We start from the raw sequence: 13,107 nt of genomic DNA, 5'->3' as shown, positions 1-13,107 counted from the left end.
AGAGCCTGGCCCCTGCTTCTTGCCCCCCAGCCCTCAGCTATTTGTAACCATTGCTCAGATCCCCTCTCAGCCTTCTCCTCTCCAGGCTAACCTGCCTCAGGTCTGTTGGCCTTTCATCATCCTCAGCCTCCATTGGACTCTTCAGTAGGTCTCAAGATCTGGACACAGTCTTCCAGATGTGGTCTAACTGAGGCAGAGCAGAGGAGGAAGAGATCCTCCCTTGACCTGCTGGCCAGAAGGTTCTTAATGCCCCCCAGCAGACCTTTTGCCTTCTTGGCCTTAGGGCACATTGCTGTCCCGTGAATAAGTCACTGTCCACCAGGACTCCATGGTCCTTGTCTGTGGAGCTGCTTTTCATGGAGCTGATTCTGTGAAAGGATTGCTCACTGCTCTTTGTGATCTCCAGGTCATGGCTATCGTCAGAGTTTGAGGTGGCAGAGTTCAGCCCCACTGTCAGCTCCTCCTGGTGATCTGAGAGGCAGGGCAGAGGCTTTTCTCGGGCCGTGTTGTTCCTAGCTTGGACAGCGAGCAGGAAAACAGAGCTGTCTCTTGACCCGAGCTCGTTCTCTGGCTGCTGAAATGGATTTGGAACTGAAACCCAGTTTTCCACTGAGCATGTCCTTGTCTGGCGCTGTCAGGGCTTGGGTGGGGTCACTCTTGTTCAATACAGCTTTTGAAACAGCCTGGTGGATTCCCATCGGCTGAGAGCATCAGTGCGGTGCTGGGGAGCAGCACAAAACCTGCTTCACAAACAGAGGACGTCTGTGGAGGTGCGCTCTGGAGGGGCAGGCTGCAGCTGCTCTGGGAGGCGCTGGGCTTTGCTCGGGCTTTCTTTGCCCTCCTGTCTCACAGTGTTTGTAGGGTGGAAGTACCAGGAGCAGACTCATGTTAGCCAGCACTGAGAGCTGGAGAATGCCTGCTTGCTCCACTGTGAGCAAAGACAGTTCCATGTGGGCATCACAGCTTGACACTTGTGGTGTTCTTTGGGTGAGAGCTTGGGGGCTTGGTTGATGCTGTTGGGGACTCAGTTGCTGTGGCTGGGGGCTTGGCTGCTGCTGCTGGGGGCTTGATTGCTGTTGGGGACTCGGTGCTGTTGGGGGCTTGGTTGCTGCGGTTGGGCGCTCGGTTGCTGTGGTTGGGGGCTGGCTTGCTGCGGTTGGGCGCTTGGGTCTCCGTTGCTGCTGTTGGGGGCTGGGTTGCAGTTGGGGGCTCGGTTGCTGTGGTTGAGGCCTGGGTTGCGGTTGGGGGCTCGGTTGCTGCAGTTGGGGGCTTGGTTGTGGTTGGAGGCTCAGTTGCTGCAGCTGGGGGCTGGGTTGCTGCAGTTGGATGCTCAATTGCTGTGGTTGGGGCCTGAGTTGCTGCTGTTGGGCGCTTGGTTACTGTGGTTGGGGCCTGGGTTGCTGCTGCTGGGCGCTTGGTTGCTGCTGTTGGGCACTTGGTTACTGCAGTTGGGGGCTTGGTTATGGTTGGGGGCTGGGTTGCTGCAGTTGGGGGCTTGGTTGCGGTTGGGGGCTCTGTTGCTGCGGTTGGGGGCTTGGTTGCGGTTGGGGGCTCTGTTGCTGCAGTTGGGGGCTCTGTTGCTGCAGTTGGGGGCTCAGTTGCTGCGGTTGGGGGCTCTGTTGCTGCAGTTGGGGGCTCTGTTGCTGCAGTTGGGGGCTCTGTTGCTGCGGTTGGGGGCTCTGTTGCTGCAGTTGGGGGCTCTGTTGCGGTTGGGGGCTCTGTTGCTGCAGTTGGGGGCTCTGTTGCTGCAATTGGGGGCTCTGTTGCTGCGGTTGGGGGCTCTGTTGCGGTTAGGGGCTCTGTTGCTGCGGTTGGGGGCTCTGTTGCTGCAGTTGGGCGCTCTGTTGCGGTTGGGGGCTCTGTTGCTGCGGTTGGGGGCTCTGTTGCTGCAATTGGGGGCTCTGTTGCTGCGGTTGGGGGCTCTGTTGCGGTTAGGGGCTCTGTTGCTGCGGTTGGGGGCTCTGTTGCTGCAGTTGGGCGCTCTGTTGCGGTTGGGGGCTCTGTTGCTGCGGTTGGGGGCTCTGTTGCTGCAGTTGGGCGCTCTGTTGCGGTTGGGGGCTCTGTTGCTGCAGTTGGGCGCTCTGTTGCGGTTGGGGGCTCTGTTGCTGCGGTTGGGGGCTGGGTTGCGGTTGGGGGCTCTGTTGCTGCAGTTGGGGGCTCAGTTGCTGCGGTTGGGGGCTCTGTTGCTGCAATTGGGGGCTCTGTTGCTGCAGTTGGGCGCTCTGTTGCGGTTGGGGACTCTGTTGCTGTGGTTGGGGGCTCTGTTGCTGCAATTGGGGGCTCTGTTGCTGCGGTTGGGGGCTCTGTTGCTGCAGTTGGGGGCTCTGTTGCTGCAATTGGGGGCTCTGTTGCTGCGGTTGGGGGCTCTGTTGCGGTTAGGGGCTCTGTTGCTGCGGTTGGGGGCTCTGTTGCTGCAGTTGGGCGCTCTGTTGCGGTTGGGGGCTCTGTTGCTGCGGTTGGGGGCTCTGTTGCTGCAATTGGGGGCTCTGTTGCTGCGGTTGGGGGCTCTGTTGCGGTTAGGGGCTCTGTTGCTGCGGTTGGGGGCTCTGTTGCTGCAGTTGGGCGCTCTGTTGCGGTTGGGGGCTCTGTTGCTGCGGTTGGGGGCTCTGTTGCTGCAGTTGGGCGCTCTGTTGCGGTTGGGGGCTCTGTTGCTGCGGTTGGGGGCTCTGTTGCTGCAGTTGGGCGCTCTGTTGCGGTTGGGGGCTCTGTTGCTGCGGTTAGGGGCTCTGTTGCTGCAATTGGGGGCTCTGTTGCTGCGGTTGGGGGCTCTGTTGCTGCGGTTAGGGGCTCTGTTGCTGCAGTTGGGTGCTCTGTTGCGGTTGGGGGCTCTGTTGCTGCGGTTGGGGGCTCTGTTGCTGCAGTTGGGCGCTCTGTTGCGGTTGGGGGCTCTGTTGCTGCGGTTGGGGGCTCTGTTGCTGCGGTTGGGGGCTCTGTTGCTGCGGTTGGGGGGCTCTGTTGCTGCGGTTGGGGGCTCTGTTGCTGCGGTTGGGGGGCTCTGTTGCGGTTGGGGGCTCTGTTGCTGCAGTTGGGGGCTGGGTTGCCGCAGTTGGGCGCTTGGTTACTGTGGTTGGGGGCTGGGTTGCGGTTGGGCTCGGTTGCTGCTGTTGGGGGCTTGGTTGCTCCTCTTGGGGCTTTGGTTTCTTTGGCGTTGGTTGCCCCTGGGGATCCCTGTGCTTATGCTGGAGCACGGCTGCTGTGCCACAGGTGATGCAGTTCTCCGCCCATGCAGGCGGTTTGCACGCAGCGCTCTCTGGTGTGACTGTCAGCGTTCGATGGTGCTTTTTAAGCTGCCCCTGGCGCCAGCAGACAAAGGCAGTTTAATGAAGCTTTCCCACGTCTTTAGTGTTATGGATTCCTCCTGGAGTGTTGCATCTCTTCAGCTGAGTTATCCTTTAAAACCGATCCTTTCTGGCGGTGTGAGGATGGCAATAGCCAAGGTGTTCACCAGGCTGCAGCAGGTGGTGTATGTTTCGTGGGTGGACTTGATGACCTTAAAGGTCTTTTCCAGCCTAAGTGGTTGTGTGGTTGTGAGAAAAGTTGGGAGTGTTTGGGTGACAAATGCTGGCTGCGTTGTTGTGCTGCTTCGGTGAGAGAAAGCTTCTGGCAAACAGGAGTGCTCCTGGACTCTGCCTGGCCTTGGCGAGGAGCTGAGGTCCCTAGAGTGGCTCTGCAGAAGCTGGGCAGCGTGGGCAGTGCTTTCACCACAGAACTCTGGACTGCAGAGCTTTGCTTTGCCACGTCAGGTGAAGGAGCTTCCTCTGGCTCGGCTCCTTTGCTGTCTGCAGCTTTGAGTATTTTCTTGTCTTTATAATGATGTTCAGAAGGACTCCAGTGTCACCCTGCTGAGTATCACTGCGGGCCTTCCAGGAGCTGAAAAGGGCTACAGGCAGGCTTCACAGGGGCTACTTGCAAAGGCCTGCAGGGACAGGAGGAGAGCAGTGGTTTGAAATGAGAGCAGATTGAAATTGGATGTGGGGAACAAGTTCTGCACCATGAGGAGCACTGCAACAGGTTGCCCAGGGAAGTAGCTGAGGTCCCATCCCTGGAGGTATTCAGGGAGAGACTGTCGGGCTCTGGGTAACCTGATCTGGTAGAGGATGTCCCTGCTGACTGCAAGGGGCTGGACTGGATGAGCTTTGGAGGTTCCTTCCAACCCATTCTATGACTGTTTTAGCCTTGCATTGTTTCAGAGGTATCTTTGGAGCCCCCCCCCCGCCTAGGGGCTGCCCAGGGTTTTTCTGTTGCATCCTGTGTGTGGCAAGGAATGCTGAGGCACCTGCAAGAATTCTTCTAGCACTCTGCAAGCTAGCTCGAGAGGCTCGATGGCACTTCAGTACTCATGTAAGGACAGAAATGTTGTCCTGGTAGTCTACCTGCATGAATGTTTGAGAGGGAGACAGTGTGCTTGCAGGTGCTGCAAACAGGAGGGCTAACACTTGGGATAATGACCTTGTTATCGAGGGAATAGGATGCTTAAGGTGAAGAAGTGTTTTTATAGCTGCTGTTAAAGCTTCCTGGGTCTGCCAGCTGTCATTATGTGCCTGGAGTGCTCTGGAAACTGGATTGAGAAGCCACAGGATTCCTGGGGCAGAGCTGGGTGCCCTTGCTGCTGTTAGAGACAAGCTCAGGCTGTGTGACCACGCTGCCCGCAGGCGTGTTCGTGTGCGTGTGCTCCTCTCGTGGAGCGGTGTCGTGGCTCTGGCTGTGAGGTTGTGTTTACCGAATGTTAATGCTTCCATGAAAGCATTCCATCCCTTGTCAGAGATTGGGATTCCATCTGAAATGCTGTGGGAAGCCTGACCTCTGAAGTGCGCTGCCGGCTCTGAGAGCTGTGATGGCTCCACCTGCTGAGCAGCGCTCAGACTGGCAGCGGCACTTGGCTCCCCTGGGTGCACAGAATGGGTTAGCTTGGAAGGGACCTTCAAGCCCATCCAGTTCTAACTCTCTGCCATGGGCGGGGACACCTCCCACCAGCACAGGCTGCTCAAGGCCTCTGAGCCTTTCTGCTGCCTTAAGGATCTCAGAGTTGAAAGGTGCATTCTTTAGTGTTTAATTGAGTCCTTTGCCTTCAGAGCCTCACATCTTTGCTCACAGTTAATGACTAAAAGGTGCAGCTGGGGTCACAATTTGCTTCATCTGCTAACAGAGTGTGTGCAGGTGCTGAAGCAGGGAGCCTGTGCTGCCAGCAGGCTCTGGTTGGCATGCTGGTGTGAAAACGCAAGCGTTAAGAGGTACCAGAACGCAAAAGGAGGAGGGGTTCCGCCAGTGCACCCAGCCTGAGCTGGAGTGCAAATCACTGCCCATGATACATGTACTGAACCTAGTGTTCAGCCCTGCCCGCAGCAGGGAGCTCTGCCCGGCGCTGGTCGCTCCCCAGCAGGATAGCGAGGGAGGGGCAGGGTGAGGGAACAGCTGTGGGCTGCAGTGGGGCTGAGGAGAACCTCACCTGCTGCGGCCTGCAGGAGCTGAGGGGGCAGATGAGACAGGGGAAAAGAAACAGAATCACCGAATAGTTTGGATTGGCAGAGAGCTCCAAGCTCAGCCAGCCCAGCCTAGCACCCAGCCCTGCCCAACCAACCAGACCATGGCACTAAGTGCCCCAGCCAGGCTTGGCTGCAACACCTCCAGCCACGGCCACTCCACCACCTCCCTGGGCAGCCCATTCCAATGCCAATCACTCTCTCTGCCAACAACTTCCTCCTAACATCCAGCCTGAACCTGCCCTGGCACAGCTTGAGGCTGTGTCCCCTTCTTCTGTCCCTGGCTGCCTGGCAGCAGAGCCCAACCCCACCTGGCTACAGCCTCCCTGCAGGCAGCTGCAGGCAGCAATGAGCTCTGCCCTGAGCCTCCTCTGCTGCAGGCTGCACCCCCCCAGCTCCCTCAGCCTCTCCTCACAGGGCTGTGCTCCAGGCCCCTCCCCAGCCTTGCTGCCCTTCTCCAAACACCTTCCAGCACCTCAACATCTCTCTTGAGTCGAGTATGGATACCTCACCACAAAAGAACCTTATTATTAACATTAAAACTTGACACAAAAAGTGGCTGCAGGAGTGTGATAGTTCAGCTGGAAATGATTCAGAAGTCTCAGGGGGTGCCAAAATGATCCTAACTTTGAATTTCCCCACTGGGGAATGGTTTGGGTTTGATACTGAAGTTTAACAAAGCGACAGAACAGCTACGGAGTTTCCAGATCAAGCCTTGTGTCTGGGTCTTGTGTCTGGGGCCTGTCTCTGGGGCCTTGTGTCTCTGGGGCCTTGTGTCTGGGGCCTTGTGTCTGGGGCCTTGTGTCTGGGGCCTTGTGTCTCTGGGGCCTTGTGTCTGGGCCTTGTGTCTCTGGGGTCTTGTGTCTGGGGCCTTGTGTCTGGGCCTTGTGTCTGGGGCCTTGTGTCTGGGCCTTGTGTCTCTGGGGCCTTGTGTCTCTGGGGCCTTGTGTCTCTGGGGCCTTGTGTCTGGGGCCTTGTGTCTGGGCCCTGTGTCTGGGCCTTGTGTCTGGGGCCTTGTGTCTGGGGCCTTGTGTCTGGGGCCTTGTGTCTCTGGGGCCTTGTGTCTGGGGCCTTGTGTCTGGGGCCTTGTGTCTGGGGCCTTGTGTCTCTGGGGCCTTGTGTCTGGGCCTTGTGTCTCTGGGGTCTTGTGTCTGGGGCCTTGTGTCTCTGGGGCCTTGTGTCTGGGCCTTGTGTCTCTGGGGTCTTGTGTCTGGGGCCTTGTGTCTGGGCCTTGTGTCTCTGGGGCCTTGTGTCTCTGGGGCCTTGTGTCTCTGGGGCCTTGTGTCTGGGCCTTGTGTCTCTGGGGCCTTGTGTCTGTGGCGCTGTCTCCCGGGGCCTTGTGTCTCTGGGGCCTTGTGTCTCTGGCGCTGTCTTCCGGGGCCTTGCCTGTTTGGGCCTTGTCTCCAGGCCTTGTCTCTGTGCTTTCAGTGGGGTTTGTTCGTTTGGTTTGATTTCTCCCCGCCCTTCTCTTTCTCCGTGGGCAAGACTCAGTTTGGCTCCCGTTTGGACACCTCCCGCAGGTGCTGTGGGGGCCTCGAGGCACAGTGCAGCTGCGCTGTGGTCTGAGCTGGTGTCCATGTGGCCTGAAGCGCGGCTCAAAGCGGTGTGCAGCGTCACTGCCCGGAGCGTTCCCCTTGGCTGCCCTGGCTGTGTGCCAGGCTGCTCCCTGCCCTGGCTGCACAGCCACCTCCGTAAGCCGTGCCGCAGGAGCGTGTCGCTGCCGTTAGCCGCGCCGCAGGAGCGTGTCGCTGCCGTAAGCCGCGCCGCAGGAGCGTGTCGCTGCCGTTAGCCGCGCCGCAGGAGCGTGTCGCTGCCGTAAGCCGCGCCGCAGGAGCGTGTCGCTGCCGTTAGCCGCGCCGCAGGAGCGTGTCGCTGCCGTTAGCGGCGCCGCAGGAGCGTGTCGCTGCCGTTAGCCGCGCCGCAGGAGTGTGTCGCTGCCGTAAGCCGCGCCGCAGGAGCGTGTCGCTGCCGTTAGCCGCGCCGCAGGAGCGTGTCGCTGCCGTTAGCGGCGCCGCAGGAGCGTGTCGCTGCCGTTAGCCGCGCCGCAGGAGCGTGTCGCTGCCGTTAGCGGCGCCGCAGGAGCGTGTCGCTGCCGTTAGCCGCGCCGCAGGAGCGTGTCGCTGCCGTTAGCCGCGCCGCAGGAGCGTGTCGCTGCCGTAAGCCGCGCCGCAGGAGCGTGTCGCTGCCGTTAGCCGCGCCGCAGGAGCGTGTCGCTGCCGTTAGCCGCGCCGCAGGAGCGTGTCGCTGCCGTTAGCCGCGCCGCAGGAGCGTGTCGCTGCGTGCTCAGCGCGGCGTCGCTGCCGCGTAGGTGAGAGCAGGGGCATGCTGCTCTGACCTCTGCTCCTGGGCCAGCCAGGGAGCCTTGCTGAAGGAGAGCTGCAGTCCCCCATGGCATGGCCTTGGCTGCTGTCGGGAGTAGCTGACAATAAACCAAAGGCATTTGGTGAGCACGCTGAGATGTTTGTCCCGAGGAGGAAGCTCTGGCTGGGCCTGCTGCTGTCGGGGTCTGTCCACAGAGCACTCAGTTCCGTTTGCCGCTCAGCTCAGCTGTAGCTCACTGGTTCTGCCTGGCAGCTGAGGTGTCACAATCAGCCTTTGCTCAACCCCGGTAGGTTTAACTTAGAAACTCCTGCAGATTGCTGCTGCAGGTGGTGTAAGAGTCAGGAAATCTGGAGACTGTTACTGCAATCAGAGGTCAGAAGCTTTTGCTAGAGGCTCTTGTAGGTTATTACTGCAAATACTTCTAATATGAAATCATTTTTAGCATGACCAAACTACTGCAAACCATGTAAAAGTCAGATGCTATGTAACAAAGCTGGGTTTTGTCACTTCTTTTAGTGTAAATTGTGACAATGACGACTGAGGTCAGCTCAGAGACTGAAGTAAAGAAGGATTCTGAGCAGCTGGGACCAGACAAAGCCAAGGACAAGCCTGAAGAAGCAGCAAAGGCTCCAGACAATCAGAAGTCCAGTGGCACATCCTCTGAAGGAGCTCAGGATTCTTCCCCTGCTCCAGCACCAACCAGCCCAAGCAGCCAGAAGAAGGAGAAAGCTCCATCTGAAAGCAAGGGCCTCTCTCGCTTCCTTCCCCCCTGGCTTAAGAAACAGAAGTCCTACACCTTGGCAGAGCCCAAAGAGGAGCCCAAGAGGAAGACCACAGGAGAAGAGCAAGTAGTTGAAGAAAGTGAGTGCCAGACACCAGAGGGGGTGGCTCCTCCAAGAAAGAGCTCAGAAGAGGCAGCAGAGGAAAATCAGCATAATGCTAAAGCAGGCAAAGAGAAAAACCACTCCATCAGTGCAGCCGAGACACAGGTAGGTGTGGGAAGGCCAATAAGTGCTTTGGGATGGTTGTAGTGAGACCAGAGTCAGGATTTATGGCGTTCATGTAAAGCTTTGTTAGGGTCCTGTCAGGTCAAAGTGACAGCTTCTGTCTGGCCTCTGGAGCAGTTAAGTTGGTATAGCTAAGAGCAGTATGGCTGATTAGAAATGTGCCTGCTCTGTAAGAGGTCATTTTTCACTGCAGTCACTCTACATGTCCAGTTTTAGTGTAACCTCACACTTGGACATAGTTGGAAGAGTTCTGAACTGTATCATTGTGGCAGAAAAGAGCAGGGATAAGAGGAGAAGCCTCTTAAGTCAGCTTTGTCTCTGAAGCGTGGATACCTCCTTAGTGACTGTACCACAACAGATAACAGATGGAGTATGTCTGAGTCCTTATCTCACTTTGTGTTAGCCTTTGCTTAGGATGGAGCAGGCAGGGCAGTGATTTCTAGGAGGCTGATGTTGAGTTCAAGGCAAATCCCACCCAATGCAGTGCTTTTAGAAAAGCTGCACTCAGAGCTTCATGCTCAGACCTGACATTCCAGAGTGGTGAAGGTGATGAAGGACAGAGAACCTTTCCTGTGAGGAGAGAAGGATCACTCTCAGTAGTGTGTTGTACGCAACTGCCTGAAGGGAGGGAACGAGAAGGAGCCAGACTCTTCTCAGTGCTATGAAGTGCAGTTAAATAAGGCAGTGGGCACAAATTCAAACCATCCAATTCCATCTACATCACAAGTAAATATTTTCTGCTGAGGTTGATGGGTCCAACACTGCAACAGGTTTGTGGCATTCCCATCTGTGAGGACACTCAAACCCCACTGGATATGGTCCTAGGTAGCTCTAGAGGCCTTAGGGATTCTCAAGATGTTCCTTCTAACCTCAACCATTCTGAGCTTTTTGTGAGACTTGACTTCCATGAACACTTCTTTTAGGTCTGTGTAGCTCCTAGAACTCTTGTTATCTTTGTTGCTGTTAGAGGGAAGAAAAGGCAATAAAACATTTACAATTATCTCGTTTCAAGGAGAGGGGATTAAAAAAAAAGGCTGGTTGAAGAGCAAGACTCTCTGGTCCCCAAAGGAGGACCTTAACACTGGTTATTAATCACCTACTGGATGCAGAACTTCAATGGAAGCTTAACCTTATTATTAGCTTATATAACTCCTTATTTTTAGCTTCTAAGAGAAATGTATAAGCACCTTGCTGAGTTTGTCATCATTTCACTGGGTTCTATATAGCCTGCCAAAGAAGATGGGAAAGAAGTGGAAGTAGAGAAAGTTGCAGAGGAAAAGGAAGAAAAACAAGAAGGAGGAGAAGAAAAAAGGGAGACAAAAGAAGTGCAGACAGCTGAAACGAAAGCAGAAACCCTTCCACAGAAGGCTCCCAAGAAAATCAAAACCGTGCCCTGCAAAGTGGTGCTTCTGGATGGCATGGAGTACAGCTGTGACCTGGAGGTAAGGCAGCAGAAGGCTCTCTACAAAGAGCTCTTTTCTCTGTAGAGAAAAAGATGTTTTGCTTTCATTGCACTGATCTTAACAAATCCATTTCTGTGTCTTTAGTGAGCTCATTACATTCACATTGCCACAGTTAGAGGCCAGGCTACATTTCAGTTTAAAACTCCATCTCTAAGGTCTTTCCATAGAATCACAGAATTGTTTTGGTGGGAGAAGACCTCCAGGATCATAGAGTACAACCTTCAGCCCAGCACCACCATGGCCATCAAACCACATCCCACAGTGCCATGGCCACAGGTTTCTTGAACAACTCCAGGGATGGGGACTCCACCACCTCCCTGGGCATCCTGTGCCAGTCCCTGACTCTTGCACCAAAGACATTTTTCCTCATTTCCAGTCTAACCCTCCCCTGGCACAATTCCAGGCCATTGCCTCTTCTTCTTTCACCTGATACTAGAGAGAGGAGATTGACACCCACCTCACTGCAACCTCCTGTCAGGGAGCTGTAGAAAGTGAGAATGTCTCTGAGGTAAGATAGCAAGTAAGATGAAATGCAGTATATAAATCATAGAATCAACCAGGCTGGAAGAGAGGTCTAAGCTCCTCCAGCCCAACCTAGCACCCAGCCCTAGACAACCAACCAAGCCATGGCACTAAGTGCCCCAGCCAGGCTTGGCTTCAACACCTCCAGCCATGGCCACTCCACCACCTCCCTGGGCAGCCCATTCCAATGCCAATCACTCTCTCTGCCAACAACTTCCTCCTAACATCCAGCCTAGACCTCCCCTACCACAGCTTGAGGCTGTGTCCCCTTGTTCTGTTGCTGCTTGCCTGGCAGCAGAGCCCAACCCCACCTGGCTACAGCCTCCCTGCAGGCAGCTGCAGACAGCAATGAGCTCTGCCCTGAGCCTCCTCTTCTGCAGGCTGCACCCCCCAGCTCCCTCAGCCTCTCCTCACAGGGCTGTGCTCCAGGCCCCTCCCCAGCCTTACTGCCCTTCTCCAAACACCTTCCAGCACCTCAACATCTCTCTTGAATGGAGGAGCCCAGAACTGGACACAGCACTCCAGGTGTGGCCTGAGCAATGCTGAGCATAAGGGCAGAAGAACCTCCCTGGTCCTGCTGGTCGCACGCTTCCTGATCTAGGCCTTCCAGTGGTGATCATTTGACAAGCTCAAAATTGCCTTATTTTGCAAAAGATGAAAGTTTTCCTGAAGGAAATGGCACAGGTACTAGTTGAGTTGGTTGGATGTCATTCATTTATTATTTCTTTTTAACTTAGCTTGAGAACTGAAGCCTAAAATTTGGCTTCAGAGAAAAATTATTATAGAGTCTAACCAAGGCTACAAGGATGCTGAAGGGCCTAGAACATCTCTGCTGTGAAGAAAGGCTGAGAGCCCTGGGGCTGGTTAGCCTGGAGAGGAGAAAGCTGAGAGAGGATCTGATCAGTGCTTGCAAATACCTGAGGGGTGGGTGTCAAGAAGCAGGGGCCAAGCTCTGTGCAGTGGCGTCTTGAGATAGGACAAGGAGCAGTGGACACAAACTGGAACCCAGGAAGTTGCACCTCAAGTTGAGGAGAAACTTGTTTGGTGTGAGGGTGCTGGAGGCCTGGAGCAGGCTGCCCAGAGAGGCTGTGGAGTCTCCTACTGTGGTGGTTTGGGAGTTTCCCTCCTCCCCCTTTGCATCAGCAGCCCAGCTCAGCTGGCTGCAGTTAAGCAGAAGCTGCGTTTTACAGCACATATTCCCATACAGCACATACAGAGATGTACAATTATATACAAGTTAGAAGTAATACAGCAATTCAGAATCCCTCCCTAGCAGTAGCACTGCCCAGGAAGGCTCTGAACTAACTCCTCCTTTTCTTCCCACCCCCTCACTTGTCTCACAGGGCTCAGGTGCAGGGGTGAGATGCCAAAAGCCGAGGAGAGGTTAGAAGGAGAATGATTGGATCAGTTTACACAGATTCAGGCAGAGACAGTTAACACTGCAAGCAGCAGGCACAGAGTGAGAAACTTTGTTTCAGTGTTTGTATGTCTCTCAGCAATCCAGTGGGCAATACAGACATCACCATTATTTTCTTTTCACAGCCAGTAATCTAATTTCTCTCATTAAAATATTCCAATTAGCCTCAAACCAGCACACATCTTCCCTGGAGACTTTCAGGACCAATCCGTATGTGTTCCTCTGTGCCCTGCCCCAGGTTATCCTGCTCCAGCAGGGGTTGGACTGGATGCTTTTTGGAGGTCACTTCCTACCCCTCATATCCTGTGATTTGTGTTCTAGTTCTACATTTTCATGTCTGCATGGAATTCTTGTTCCCAGCTGTAAACCACTGGGTCAGGTATTGTGTGTATTTATCTGCCTTAAGATCTCCAACAGCCACAGCAATTGTAAGCTGAAACAGCTTCTTGGCTTCTATGGCTCTGAGATGTGTCTCATGCTCCTTCATATGTCCAAATGGGAAGTCAAACAGGAGCTGTTTAATATTCTAGGTCAAGATTAAATTATGAAATATTTACTGATTGCATTGGGTTGGAAGAGACCTTCAAAGGGCATCTTGATCAACCCTCCTGCAGTGAGTAGGGACATCTCCTAACTGGGTCAGTCTGGGCTTGAATGTCTCCAGGAATGGGGCCTCAACCACCTCTCTGGGCAACCTGTTCCAGTGTTTCACAGCTTCCTGCTGATGTCCAACCTAAATCTGCCCTGCTCCATTTCGAACTGTTGCTCTTTGCCCTATCACTGCAAGCCCTTCTAAACAGTCCCTCCCCAGCCTTCCTGTGGGTCCCCTTCAGATACTGAAATGTAGCTCTAAGGTCTTCCTGGAGCCTTCTCCTCTCCAGGCTGAACAATCACAG

General features: G+C 55.1%; 1 protein-coding gene across 19 annotated transcripts in view; it reads left to right on the top strand.

Annotated features, from left to right (window-relative positions):
* Nucleotides 1–13,107, top strand: part of EPB41L2 (erythrocyte membrane protein band 4.1 like 2) — a 141,924-nt gene that overhangs the window by 56,924 nt on the left and 71,893 nt on the right. For all 19 annotated transcript variants that reach the window (XM_064170237.1, XM_064170256.1, XM_064170248.1 and 16 more), the window contains exons 3-4: nt 8,319–8,791; nt 10,036–10,251. In XM_064170237.1, coding sequence (XP_064026307.1) covers nt 8,333–8,791; nt 10,036–10,251 — 675 coding nt within the window. In that variant the 5' untranslated portion in view covers nt 8,319–8,332. The remainder of the gene's footprint in view (nt 1–8,318; nt 8,792–10,035; nt 10,252–13,107) is intronic.

The sequence above is a fragment of the Pogoniulus pusillus genome, chromosome 33 (genome assembly GCF_015220805.1).
Source record: "Pogoniulus pusillus isolate bPogPus1 chromosome 33, bPogPus1.pri, whole genome shotgun sequence".
Taxonomy (NCBI): Eukaryota; Metazoa; Chordata; class Aves; order Piciformes; family Lybiidae; genus Pogoniulus; species Pogoniulus pusillus.
Note: the sequence above shows the minus strand (reverse complement) of the source record. Positions and strands in the feature narration are given on the sequence as shown.